The sequence below is a fragment of the Lutra lutra genome, chromosome 5 (genome assembly GCF_902655055.1).
Source record: "Lutra lutra chromosome 5, mLutLut1.2, whole genome shotgun sequence".
NCBI lineage: Eukaryota > Metazoa > Chordata > Mammalia > Carnivora > Mustelidae > Lutra > Lutra lutra.
The window spans coordinates 75314323-75327810 of NC_062282.1; the positions used below are offsets into that span (position 1 = coordinate 75314323).

General features: G+C 51.4%; 1 protein-coding gene across 1 annotated transcript in view; it reads right to left on the reverse strand.

Annotated features, from left to right (window-relative positions):
- Positions 1–2931: 2931 nt before the first annotated feature.
- The window catches only part of TRPC7 (transient receptor potential cation channel subfamily C member 7), a 146456-nt gene continuing 135899 nt past the window's right edge, over positions 2932–13488 (reverse strand). The window contains exons 9-12 of the mRNA XM_047731519.1: positions 12545–12766; positions 11759–11839; positions 5304–5379; positions 2932–3101 (exon numbers count right to left, since the gene is read on the reverse strand). Of these exons, the coding sequence (XP_047587475.1) occupies positions 2932–3101; positions 5304–5379; positions 11759–11839; positions 12545–12766 (549 nt within the window). The remainder of the gene's footprint in view (positions 3102–5303; positions 5380–11758; positions 11840–12544; positions 12767–13488) is intronic.

Genomic DNA, 13488 nt, shown 5'->3' on the forward strand with positions numbered 1-13488 from the left:
TACTCTGGGGCCCGGTGCCAGTGCACAGTGGTGATAAAACAGACCTAGACTCCCTCATGGAGCTTCCGGCCTGCAAGCAGTGAAGACAGATATTACAAGCACACAGGAGTGTGGTAGACCTACATACACACTGTTGAGGACCTGTTCCAAGGGGACAGATGGGGTGCTTGGGGAAGCAGGAAAGCCTGTGGGGTCTGGGGACTTTTTGGGGAGGACCTGGGCTCTTTCTCCTCCTCTTCTGTCTGTGAGCCCCTCTCAAACTCCCCTCTTCACACTCCTGCTTTGTTTTCTCTAAGAGTTGCTTTACTCACCTGGTTAATTCAATAGGAGCCACAGAGATGGGGCCCGAGGGAGGGAGGCTGTCAGTGCCTGGAGAAGCACTGAGCTCTTGCCTCAGCTCCAGGGGATGGCTCTGCCAGCCCTCAGTTCCAAGGCCTTTGCAACGGCTTTCCACAGAAGAGGGGTCCCTCTCTGGCGGTCCTGAGTCCCCTCCTGGGCCACGAGTCCAGTCCTTCACCTCCCAGACCCGGCATCCAAAGCCTAAGGGACGGTGCCAGGTTTCCTTTTCAGTTTTTAATTACTCAGTGGGACTTGTTTTCTTTTATCTTCCTTAGAGGGAAAATTTGAGGCTGAGGTTTGAAAGGAAAAGGGCACCCCAGGATTTGAAGCTGCGGTTGCCACCTGCCTGTGGCTGAAGGCAGACAGGGAAATTGCGTAATGCATCTTCCCAGTGTTTGTTAGCATTCCGATGAAGATGAGTGAGAGATCTGAGAGGAAATCTTCCCGAGGTGCTGATAATTTGTCCCCTGATCAATCAGTCACTCTTCCTACAAAGCACATCAGCTTTCTGATGCAGAGTCTGGGCTTAAAGAGGAGCCCCCCCGCGGGCCCCCCACCAAGCTGTGTCATCCCCAGCACTTGGCAAGGGATTTGGTAAATACCTGCTGAATGAATGCTGTCCTCATCTGCAGGCTCTGGGGGGCCATGGATGAGAATTTGGGATAACCCAGAACAACGTAAAATCATGAAGACAAGTACATGGTCTGATGGGCACTCGAGGATTTACAGGTTTTTTGCAATTCATCCACGGTCCCTACAAGGACCCCAGGTGGAAAACTCCCAGCTGGTGAGCACATGGTATGCGCCCGGCACCCGCTGGGCAGCTCTGGTTCCCTCTTGTTGGAGCTCTGGACGGTGGTGCCAGGACAGCCCCAGTGCGAAGCCACGATTCTTGGCTGCCAGGGACCCAATGGATATGGGCTCTCCCCACCCCCTCTGGAAATTGGGAGGATTTGGTAAAGCTGGGCCTGTCTTCTTTATGGCAACAGTTGGCTGGGCCAAGGGTCTGTGGGGCACTTCGGGTAGGACTCAGCTGCCCTGTGTGCCGTGGCTCTCACCCCTGCCTCTGTGCCAACAGCAGCTTCACAATCCATGACCCCATCTCATCTGCTCTTAGAGCCGCGTGAAGTACAAATGTTTGCTCTCTGAACATGCAGTGTGTATGGTGAAACACAAGCCCTCTCATGCATACACATGTATAAAACACACACACACACACACACACACACACACACACAGTCCGTCCGTCCGTCCGTCCATTTGTACGTTTTGCCCTCCCAGGTATCTGCAGGGTTTCTGAATTTGTGACCCTGAGCCTCTTTCTCTTCCCAGGATTGCTGTGAGGGCTCAGTGGATGGGTGCCAGCAGACATTTCAGCACTGTGCCTGGTATCCAGCAAGTGCTCGCTCGGTACTTCTGGCTGGTATTACTAGTAAGTGCCCCCTTGGGGCCAGGGGCCTGTCCCTGAATCCAATGGCATATTCTCCAACCTGCTCTGAATGGGTGTTGTTTGGGACTGGGGCTCCCTCTGGTGGCTGCTCTCCTCACTCACACGCAGGTTGCTTCTTGAGCTCCAGTACCGGTTCCCCTTCTACAGGGGAGAGAGGGGAGAGGTGGGTGGGAGGAGATGCTTTGCTTCCCTCGTCTTTTTCTGGACCTCCTCCCTGACCTTGGTGAGGTGGGGCTCCGAAGGTGTGGGGATAGAGGAGGGCTGGAAGGTTGGGGTCCTGGCTACAGGATCTTGGGGCGGGGGGAGGTAGGGTTGGTACCTTCCCCCTCCCCCCACCCCACACCTGCCCCATTCTCTTCCCAGAGAAGTTCTGAGCCCGTGGGCTTCTGAGGCCACCTCCAGACAGGCCACGGGACAGCAGGAGGACAGCACACTGAGAGGCTCCCCAGGCTCTCATGAGGTAATTTTATTTCTTTGCGTTTTAGGTAAAAATAGTAAATACAAGATAATCATAATAAAGGTAAAAATACATCATTTGGATTTTGTTGTTCTCTAAACAGTGCTACCTACAGTACAATTTTTGATTTAGCATTTTTAATTTTTTTTTTTTAATAAACAAATAGAACTATTTTGCTATTAGGCTGTCTGTGTTCTCGTCTGGCACTTAAGAATAGATCACAGGTCACCTCCCGGTTCTGTTGGCATGAGGGTGGGTGGAAGGGAGGGAGTGAGAAGGGGTGCATGGGGTGAGGTGGTCTGTCTTCCTGGGACACAGAGTTGGATGCTGTCTGTGTGCTGTGGGAGGGCACATGTGTGCATCCAAGAAGGCCTCTTCCTGCGCTGACCACAGGGACACGTTTCCCTATGACTGGACGAAAGGTCTCACACATGTCAGAGGGACATTTCCTCCCCTCCTCCTGTACTGGCCTTTCTTACCCAACAGCCTAGATTCACAACAGTTCTGGGTCAAGGCAGGCCATGACGCTGCCCACGTCAGCTTGTCTGCTCAAGATGGAGCCAGTGGGTCCCCTTAGTGTCCTGGAGGAGTGGGTGCTGGGCCCCTTCCATGCCAGGCCTGGTGGCTAGGAAACCCATCCTGGCCTGGGAATGCTGGTAGAAGTCACAGATGCTGAGGAGGGCTGCTAAATGTCTTTGCCCTTGTTCCCCCTCAGGTGGTCTTTGTTTAAATTCTTTCCAAATTTCTCGCTGAGCTGTTGGATCAGGTCTGCCAGCTCCCCAGTAGCTTGAGATTTTTCTTCCAGAAGCTCATAGCGCAGGCTGGAGATATCTTGCTTGATTTCCTTCAGTTCACCTGCAAGGACAGATGAGCTTGTGGTGACCACGAGCAGCAGAAGGGGCTCCTTCCACATATGTTTGGGGCATGCCTCTTTCTAGCACAGTGTCGGGACTGGGCCGGCCCATGGAGGGTAGAGGTGAAGGGACGAGGGTTGTATTTTGACCTAAGTCCGACCTAACCCCTAGCCCTGAAGGACTCATCCATCCCTTTAAAACCCTCCTCTTCCTCCTCCCATTCCTGGTCAGGCTGTTTGTGAAGGGTTTCAGACAGACAGGGAGTTGGGAGCAGGGTTGTGCCTTCCTAGCGCCTATCTCGTACCATGGTAGAATGTTGGCCTCGGAGCCACTAAAGGCAGATTTCAAGACTCCGGGCAACACCGTCACTAACTGGAACAGTCCTCATGACGCTCCCTGGTGTGTTCTGGGATCGTCGTCTGCAGACGAGAAACTCCCAAGTGGGAAGGGATGAGCTGGGCACGGGGCACACAGCAGCCTGATGGGAGCAGGGGTCCACCCCGACCACCTGTCCCATGCTGTGTCGCCGAGGCCACTGCCTCCTTCCCTAGCAAGGAGCCTCCAGAAGGGAACTTGCCCTGGTTTCTACCATGAACCACATGGGTCAAATCCACCTGGGCCTCGGCAGTACCCATCTTTTCATGAGCTACAAAGAGGACTCAAAAACTTTCTTTTCTGATATCATAGATACCGGACTTGCCCTCAAATGGGAGTTCGATGCCTGGGAGCACGTTATCCTATCTCTTTTTTCCATATGTGTTGTGGACAGAAAATTCAAAGATCTTAAAGCTACTAGCTGGCCAGTTTGGACAAACACATACATCCTCTGTTTCCTTTTTGTGGGGTGCTTTTCTGCACCCTGGTTGCATGGTATAATGACCCCTGGCAACCCCACCATCTGTGATGAGCTACATTCCTGACGATCACAAGGACGCACTGCTCGAGGTGACTGTCAGGCCACCTGGTGGTGTTAACGTTCCAGACCCCACAACAGGGGCAGCTAGATGGCTGCCGCTCAGCCCCGGGACAGTGTCCACCCAGGAGTGAGTTCTGCCGCTGGGGATCTTCTGGATCAGGCTCCTCCTGGAACCTCCAGTAGGAAGCAGAGGGTCACTAAGTGACCAGGCTCTTCCAGTAGGTCCCTGTGGCCTGAGCAAGGGGGACACTGACTGCCTTCGTTCATGGAGGAGAGGGACACTGAGTGCCTTCGTTCATGGAGAAAGCTGTTTCCAGGTAGCAAATATTTGTCCTGTGTGTCTCATGAAGATTAATGACCTGGTGTAAGGTAATTTGCTTTTCGCTTAAGAGTAATTGCTTAAAATGGCCTGGAAAATCACCCAGGTGGTGAAAATGATGTCGTCTGCAAACCTCAGTGTGCATCAGAATGACCTGGGGCTTTTATCAAAATGCCCAGCCTCCAGGTGCCACCCCACAGATGTTGACACCTTGGTCCTGGGTGCCGTCTGGGATGGGCATTTTTAGCACATGACTCTGAGGTAGGGAATGCTTCCAGAAACATTGCAGGCTGTCAGGTATCTGACAGCCTAGAAGGAAGACAGGATGGTGGCAGGATCTGAAAGAGGGGTCCAGTCTGCCTCCGGCTCTCTGTATGTGTACCCACGGAATGAGGAATTTTGGGTCGCCCTGCACCCGTGGGACACAATGGGGGAATCGAGGCAGCCATTGCTGGGCTAGGCAGGAGTATTACCAGCCCCCGGCCCCCAAAGAGATGACCAGGTCCTGATCCCTGGGGTCTGGTCTGAGTATGGTCATGTCACTTGGCAACAGGGAACCAGTGGCACAAATGGAATGAAGGTTGCGCATCAGCCGGTTTTGAACAGGGAGATGATTTTGGATTATCCAGTCTAATTGTGAGTCTTTACAAGCAGAAGAGGAAGGCATGAGAGGGTCAGAGGGACATGAGGACAGAACAGGAAGGACCGTGGCAGCTGGAGAAGGGTTCAGGGCCGGGGTGCTGGCTCTGAGATGAAGCAGCTGTAGGTAGCCAGGGGGAAGGTGGTGGTGGCCCCAGCCCACAGTCAGCGAGGGGACAGGAGCCCACCCCCACAGCCACATGACACCTCCTTCTGCCCACAACCGAACCAGCAAGGGAAGCGAGTGCCCCCAGGGCCTCAGGATAGGAACACGGCTTGGTAACCCCGGAGCCCACTGCCTGTCCGCATGAAAGGAACCCCTAGCTCACCTTCATTGACTTCGTCACTTTCTCTATCCACCTGGGCTTTCAGGACATATCTCTTTATGAGCCGCTTCATGATTTTCTGAAATGGGAACGCAAGGAAAGGGTCAGACATGCCTGGCCAAAGACAGTAGCAGGAGCCCGCATGGTGTATGTATGCCCACCCCACTCCCGCGGAGCGCCTGGTTAGTGGCTGGGGGTGCCCCCGTGCCTGGTGCCTCTCTTCTCAGGGTGCTTCTCCTGTTGTGGGACCTGGGCCTGTGTCTGTTTAATACTCCCCTAGAGTGACCCTGCCCCGGGGACGTGAGACCAGGACACTCAAGGGGGAGAGGCCAAACCAGGGAGAGTGAGGGCTGCTTGAGGGCCCTATGCCTGACTCCACCCGGACATTTTTTGTCACCTTGGCTGGTCAAGGCCTCTCCTTGGGGCTTAGCACAGAGTCAGGACCAGGCTGGATAAGTCCACTCTACCTTGGAAAATTCCTACCAGAGGCAGAAACAGTTATGGGGGGACCTCAGGAGGTTTTGCCAGGATCCCACTTCCCTGAAAGCCTGCATGCCTGTCGTGCTGGAGGGGAAGGGCTGGGCCTGTGGCTTCCGTGTATTATGCAGATACAGGCTCTTGAAGCAAATGAGGAGGTAGGAGTAAACACTTAAGAGACACCAAGAATAGAGCCAAGTGCGAGAAAGACAGCAGGAGGTGAACTTTGGATTTTGCCAGCTGGTCGTTGGAAGGTTCCTGGGCAGTCACAGGATTCAGAAATACTTGGATAGCTGAGATGTCGGAATCTCACCAGGGCTGAGCAGCTGGCAAAGAGGGAGGGATTCCCTGCTCCTTGCTGACCCCTTCCTGTCGCCTGCTCACACCTGGGGACTCAGGGGACAGAGGCAGCATTTTCTAGATGGGAGGGACATGAATTCTGTCCCTGGCTGTGCTGTGTGTGGTCAGGCAGGTTACCGAGTTTTCTCCAACTATGTGGGCTCAGGAAAAGCTTTTTGTAAGCCAAGGGAAGTGGATGGCTGGATGGAAAAGAGACGGATTGAGCCCATTCTTGTCATCAGCTGAGGGTTCTCTGAGGGTTCTCCCGGTGTCTCCAGGCTGTGTGACTCCAGGACTCTAACCAAACTCGGCAAAGGCCGTCTGGGGGGAGCCCGGTGTCACCTCTAGGCCACTGCTGCCCAAACCCCCTCTGCCCTCCGGTACTGGTCTCCTTGGTTCCGTGCTCTGAGTCATGATCTTATTTTGGCTGAACTGTGAGACAGCAAGTTGTCTTCATGCTGCCCTCTGTCAGAGAGGCCTGGGTCTTGCCGTGTTAGTGGCTAAACTGCGCTGCTAGATTTCTCCTTGATGTTCTCCTTCCTAGTCCCTGAGGCAGTTACCCAAGTGGTAAGAGTCGGTACCTTTCCTGGCACTCAGTAATGCTCTTTTCACTTTGAACTCTGAACCCCACACAAAACCAACTTTGACCTGAGCCAGTTTTCAGGGAAGAAGCCCAAAACCCCTAAAACCCAGACCACCAGGTATCTGGAATTCATCCTGAAGGTAACATTCTGCAAGTTTTCGGGCTGAAGCAAGTCAAGGGGATCTTGTTAACATCTGTTGCCATTTGAAGGAAAACCTCAAGAATTAAGTGTTGTTTAGTTTCTGGATTCATCAGTTGAAGACTCTTTAAATATATGGGGTAGCAGTATAAGCTGGAGGTGGAAAGTGGAGAGTTCACTGTTCCGCAATGGTGCTGAGTCAAGTCTTTCTACAGATATATGGCCGTGATCACCATCTTACCCTGTGTTGTAGCACAACATGACTCAACCCCTTATTTTAAAAGAGTCCACGGTACATTTATTACTAATACACAGTGTGCCCCTCAAACTCCTTTTGTCTTGAATAGGTGAGACCCTGCTCATAAGTCCCCTTAGTGTAGAGTGGCTCTCTGGGAGGAGGGAGGAAGGGTGGAAAAGAAACAAGAAAACACTTATATTGAGTACTTCCTGTAGACTGGGGTCCCCTTAGCCTCCTTGACAAAATGACCTCATGAATGCTTCCAGAAACCTGGTGAGCGTGGGGAGTTCATCTCCATTCACAGATGAGGACAGCGAGGCTCGTGTTGTGAGGTGACTTATCCAAGGTCACATAGCCAGGAAGTGGCAGATCTGAGATGTAACCAAAGTGGAAACCAAAGCTGGGGCTTCTTCCACCCTTCAGGAAAATGTTATACACACGATGCTTTTGGGGGTTGGGATATAGGAACTGGTTCCCATTGGTCAGAGGGGCTTGGGCCGCTCGTAGGTACCTACTTGTTCTTAAAAAAAAACAGTTTTCTATGCAGGCAGAAGCCTCAGCTAGATTTTGGAGGATGGATGGCTTTGTTCAGTTTTACCCCTTGGAGTATTTCAATAAAAAAACTTTAAAAAAACTTCCTTGGGGAAGAAGGTCACTGGCTTGTCACTGTCACGAGTGCTCACGGTCCATTCTTGAAGGCTGGCATGCCTCATCTGAGCTAAGGTTTGCACATCTGTGGCTCCAAGGGGAGAGGAACAAATGTTTGTTATTAAGCCCCTCACTATGCATCAAGATTATAGGGGCTTAATATGGAATAAGCAGGACCTCATGAGGACGGCAGACAGGCAGGGACTCGTTACCCTTCCTCCCACCCCCACTTCACTCCCAGGAGTGACAGATGTCTTAAAGGAGAGTTGTGTGACTGCCTAGCACCCGCTTAGAGACTCTGTGTCCTGATGGGCACCAGGTTCCCCTCCAGTGTGTACGTGTTAGACAACCTGGGGTATGTAGGAGAAGATGCCAGTCTTGTCCCCAGAAATGCGTAAGTGGCTAGAAACTGTCCAAACTGCCCAAAGTTCTCTTTAACACAGATGCTAGAGGGGATATCTGTTTTCAGAAAAGATGGACATCAAACCCCCCCCCCCTCCTTCACTGTCTTTAAGATAAAAGAATGTTCCTTTGTGATAGGTTTGGGATGTCCCCTTGCTATCTTTCATAGAATTCTTTCACTTCAAGATGATAATAAACTTTCCCCAAGTGGATGTGTCCCCGTTGGTGTCGATTCTACTGATCTTGCCCTCCTGCCCTTAGCAGGTGCTGGAGATGAGCATAGCTAGTGACATCACTCAGGCCAAAGAACTAATACTGGAGGGGATGAGGGTGAGAGGCATAAGGGATCGGAATGGTCATGACAGTGAGGTCCAGGGAAGGAGCCTCATGGTTCCCTTGCCCACATTCCTAGGGATGCTGGTGGTGCTGGGGAGACATAGAAAGCCTTTCTATGGAAGAGAAGCATCTCTCTGTGCAGCCAGGGGAGCTCAAGATGTTAACAGAGAGGACACAGATGGGCTGTTGAAGATGGTCCACAAAGCAGAACCTAGGGGGAACAGTGTTGCCCCCCAGGAAAACAGAAATTGAGGGATGCTTGGAAGGGAGGGTACGAAATGGATCCCAGGACATGCCATGTGTTCAACTAGGGTTTATCAGACACCAGAAATAGAAGGAATCACCGTTAGCGAGTTGTCTATCCTGTTTGCTTCAGTCTCTACAGAAAAGGCCACATAGAACATGAAAAGGAGGACTGGGTTTGGGGAAGGGATTACACCCCAGATGCTAGGGCTGGTGTGCTGAACAGACTGTGTCTGGATTCTCTGGTGCATTTGGGGTGCAGCTTGTTTGCTTTGCTAAGAAGGAAATGCAGCTCTCCGAGTGGGACTGGATGAGTCTGCACGCACCTCAGCAGACAGGCACCTTGGATTCTGGAGCAGGTCACAGGGTAGCTTTGATAGGAGTCCTTTGACCCCCTTCATCAGTATCTTGGTTTTGGTTCACTGTTTAGTTTCACCTGAACCCAGATTGGGAAAAAAAAAATCAAACAACCCCCCACAACATTGCAAAAGTAAGGGGTCGGTTTTATAAAAATAGCCATCAGACCCCTCACAGCCTAAGTTAAAGCAAAGCACAGAGAGCCTCTGGTCTGAGGAAACGGCCTTCCCTTACACCAGAGCACCCCCAGAAGGCAAAGCATGGACAAGCTGAAACACCCCACGCACTGAGTTTGAAAAACCAAACAGATCTACTGAAGAGACACAAAGGCAACGAGCTTAAAAACTCCATGCATGTGGACGACACTGGGATGCTACAGCATTTCTCAGAATGCTGACAGTGTAAGGGACGTGCATCCAGCCATCCGTCCTCAGGGAGGTGACGGCTCTGGGTGCGGCCGGGCGCGTAAGGAAGAGGAAGTGTGCCAGGCTCCTTCTGTACATTTGGAAGTTGCTTTGGGAAGAAAGTAGTGCAACTTGGAAGGCTGCCAGTGGGCCCAAGAAAACAAGAGGCTTTGCCAGACCCTTGCCCCAGTCCTTCATTCTAGAAGCTGCTTCTATACCTCGCCCCCTCCCCTCATGTTCTACAGGCTCAGATGTTCTCAGGCAGGCAGGACAGGTTCTCCGCAAGGCTTGGGTGCCCAGGAAAGGTGATGTAGTAAGAGAGGACTATTGTTGTGAGTCAGAGAGAGTTCAACCAGCTGTGGACCTTTACCACTGAGCCCCAGTTTTCTCTCTATTTAATGGGGTTAAAGCTACTGCCTCTCCCTCTGGCGTTGGGTGAGATCACACCTGGGCTAGTGTCTAGGCTGCACCCCGCCATCCTTCATACCATCTCTTATTTCACTCCTTTCTGAGCAGATGATGGCTCAGGAAGACACCCAGACTTCACCTTGCAGGGCTGAGCCAGGGCATATGGGCAAATGCAAAAAGGGCTCTGGCTTCTTTGCTCCCTCTCAATCCTTCCCCTCTTATGCATACTGGCCCTGTTTCCTTCCTTCTTTTCTGTGACAACTGTTTGAATAAATAGCCCAGGGGCTTTTCTTGGTGGAATCACAAAATATGGGGTGAGCAGGCTGCCCAAGGTCATCAGTAGCCCGAAGCCCAATACCACCCAATCTCTGTAATCACTGTGGGAAGCTTTTGGGGACGTTGATGGCAGCAGGGACTCAGCCGGTGGTGAGGGAAGACAGAAATGGGATCACCCCGAGGCTGCTTTAGAAAACAGTCTTGTTCATAAAGGATTCATTCTGGGCAAAGGACATTCACCACATCATCAGTCTTCCTTTATCTCTGCAGCTGATTCTTCTTGAAACCCATCAGAGACTTGACCCTAACCCATGAGGGCTTTCTATCTCTTTCACGACACAGATAATCTATGCTTTTCTCTGAGAAGCTGAGCAATAAAAATCTCTCCATTGACGGAAGGATTTGTGCTGTAACATAACTCAAAGCAGATCAAACTGGTCAGGCCCAATTTTGCACACGATTAAATACAAGATTTGCCCGTTTCTAGTTTTTAGCCTGTGTCCTCTCATCAAACTCTAAGTACTTTGAGGGATGAACCTTTTCTTAATTGTGCGCTTAAATGCTCCTACCTGCATAGCTGGCTTCTGAAATATGGGTGGAGATACCTTTAGGGACCTACGCCTGGAAGATGCTAGGTCTCATTGCTCCGTCTGGGACGGCGGCAGTAGGGGCCATGCTCAGGACAGCTTCCAGTTCACCTCTGATAAGCACTGATCAGCATGGACAGAACTGCTGATCATCGAGAATGGGAAGGCAGGAAACGAATGGCCTGTGCTTTTATAATCAATAACCTGAAGTTGCCATTTATCACTGGCTCATGGGCTGATTCAAATGGATAGAGAGGTGTGGCACTAATTTCCAAAAGCCACGCAAAGGACCGTAAGCATAAAAAGTCTTCTAAGGTTTATGTATAAGAACTGACTTTGGCAGGCTGGCATCTTAGGTCAGGGGCTCCGTGAAGACACCCACGTCCACCTGGTCGCCTCAGACAGACACCTGGGAGTCATGCTGGGCACCCCGTCCCTGCAGAGGAGCATCACGCCCCATTGCCTGTCTGTCCGGAATGTATATTGAGTCTGTCTGCTTTTCTCCCTCACCCTACTCACAACCCAGTCTACGTCTCGCTCTCTTACACCTGGATGACTGTCCCCTGCCAGGCTTCTCCCCTCCCGCTTTTGTGGATGCCCTTTCCGTCCCTGGGAGGCCCCACAAGGCTACCTCCTTCTTTGAGGTTTTAGCTAAGTGTCCTGTCCTTGAAGTGGCTTCCTCTGATACCGCACCTAAGCAGGGACTCCCTCCTGTTCTCCATTGTTTGCCCCCTGTTGTTTCCTTCTTTCTCCCTTTATCAATTTGAGGTTACATATTTACGTGTGTGTTCCTTGTTCCTTGTCTCCATGCCTCACCGGCCTGGACGTGCTGCTGCGACAGGAACCCGTCTCCATCCCCAGGGAGTAGCGGTGCCTGGTCTATCCTTTGCACTCAGTGCATGTTTGTGGAATGAAGGAAGGAATGGAGCTGTGGGCTGGGGGGCCGACACAGCCCAGTTACTAAGTCCATGTCTGGAGAGCGCCCCCTTCTGCCCATGCCTGGGGAAGGGGTGGTTGTTACCTGATATCGGGTGGGCTTGCTGAAACTGTTATTTGCTGTCAGGTTTTCAGAATTCCTCATCCCAGCCTGGTAGCGAGTCTTCTGGAAAAAACAAAAACAAAACAAAACAAAACAAAAAACCCACCCAAATACATAATAAATACTACACACACACACACACACACACACACACACACACACGTTCATACAACACATATGACAGCCATCTGTGAACAGCACAGATGAGACTGCCCCTGAAAAGAGGCCCTGCACGAAGCTTATATACCCACTGCTGCTAGGCTTCTTAGAACACCGTTCTTAGGACCTTAGTTCTGTGGGATGACTACAGGTTATAGAATATAGTTTGGTCCACTTTGGGAAGCCCTGAGTTATAGTTCATAGGGGGTATCTTTCTTCCAGGGGCCTCAGAGATTCTCATATGCTACTAAACCTTGACAGTCTTCGGGAGCGGGAGATGATGGGCAAGGGAAACTTTCTTCCCAGAGATCATTCTCCAGGCACTTTCTGGGAAGAGCCATTCCTCTGTGGGGGCCCACAAAGTGGTTGCCTCCATGGGGGTGTGGCTCAGCCCCCAGTAGGGCCACCCCTGCAGGGATCTGTGGGGAGAAGGGCAGCTACCCCAGGCTGCCTCTGCTGGGGCTGCAGCTTACACTGATGTGCCCGCAGATTCTGAAAAGTGGGGGCCCCATGCTGACCTCCCTCGAATCAGCGGCACCCTCTGAATCAAGCACATCCCCCTCCCCCTCCCACTGTCTTCTCTGGTCCCATAAGCCCCACGCCACCTACCCTGAATTTGGAATTCAGCATGCCCATTTCAAGGTCATTTTCACAGCTTTTGGCCTTGGATTTACAGAGTTTGATGAGGCACATCTTGATTCTCATTATGAGATAATAAAATGATTTAGGACTTGGCACTAGATTGAAAGGAGCAGGAAGAGTTCTTCCTTCATCAAAGTAAGACAGCCAGAGCTTTGCTCGGGCAAATTTCCACTCCACATCTGCATCCTCCTGTGGGACAAAGGGAAACAAACACACCATCAAAGGCCACAGTTGAACAGCAGAGTTCGGTGTGAGGGGCCGGGATGCAGGCAGACTTGGAAACGTGACCAGTTGAGGGGCTATGGATGTTATTTGCTGTTCACTATGGCCCCGGATGAGGAGTTTCTCTTGCTCAGACCATATGAAATTAGCCCTCCCTGAGATCTCTGCCTGACTCCGCGGGATTCATTTCTTGGAAAACCTCAGCCTGTTCCTCCTCCCTGACTCCCCGCTGGGTATTTTCACAAACATTTCTCCACGGGCCGGCCGCAAGCCCGAGAACTCTGCTCACTGGAACTTAATCCCATCAGCCATCGAGAGCTCTGCCGGTTCACGAATCACCACCACGGCATCAAGGGATTCATGTTCCAGAGCAGTGCTGCCCAGTAGAAATAGCAAGTAAACCACAAAGGTGAATCACGTAAGTAAATTTAAATTTTCTAGGAACCACAGTATAAAAGGGAAAACGGAACAAGGGCGTGGTTTTTTTTTTTTTTTTTCCTTTTCAGGTTTTTATTTAAATTCTAGTGAGCGAATGCATAGGGTAACGGTTTCAGGTGTAGAAGTTAGTGATTCATCAAAGCTTACATTATTTTAAAGTGTTATTTATTTACTTGAAGTAATGTCTCCACCCAACGTGGGGCTCAAACTCACAGCCCTGAGATCAAGAGTCTCACAGCCCTCCTGATGGA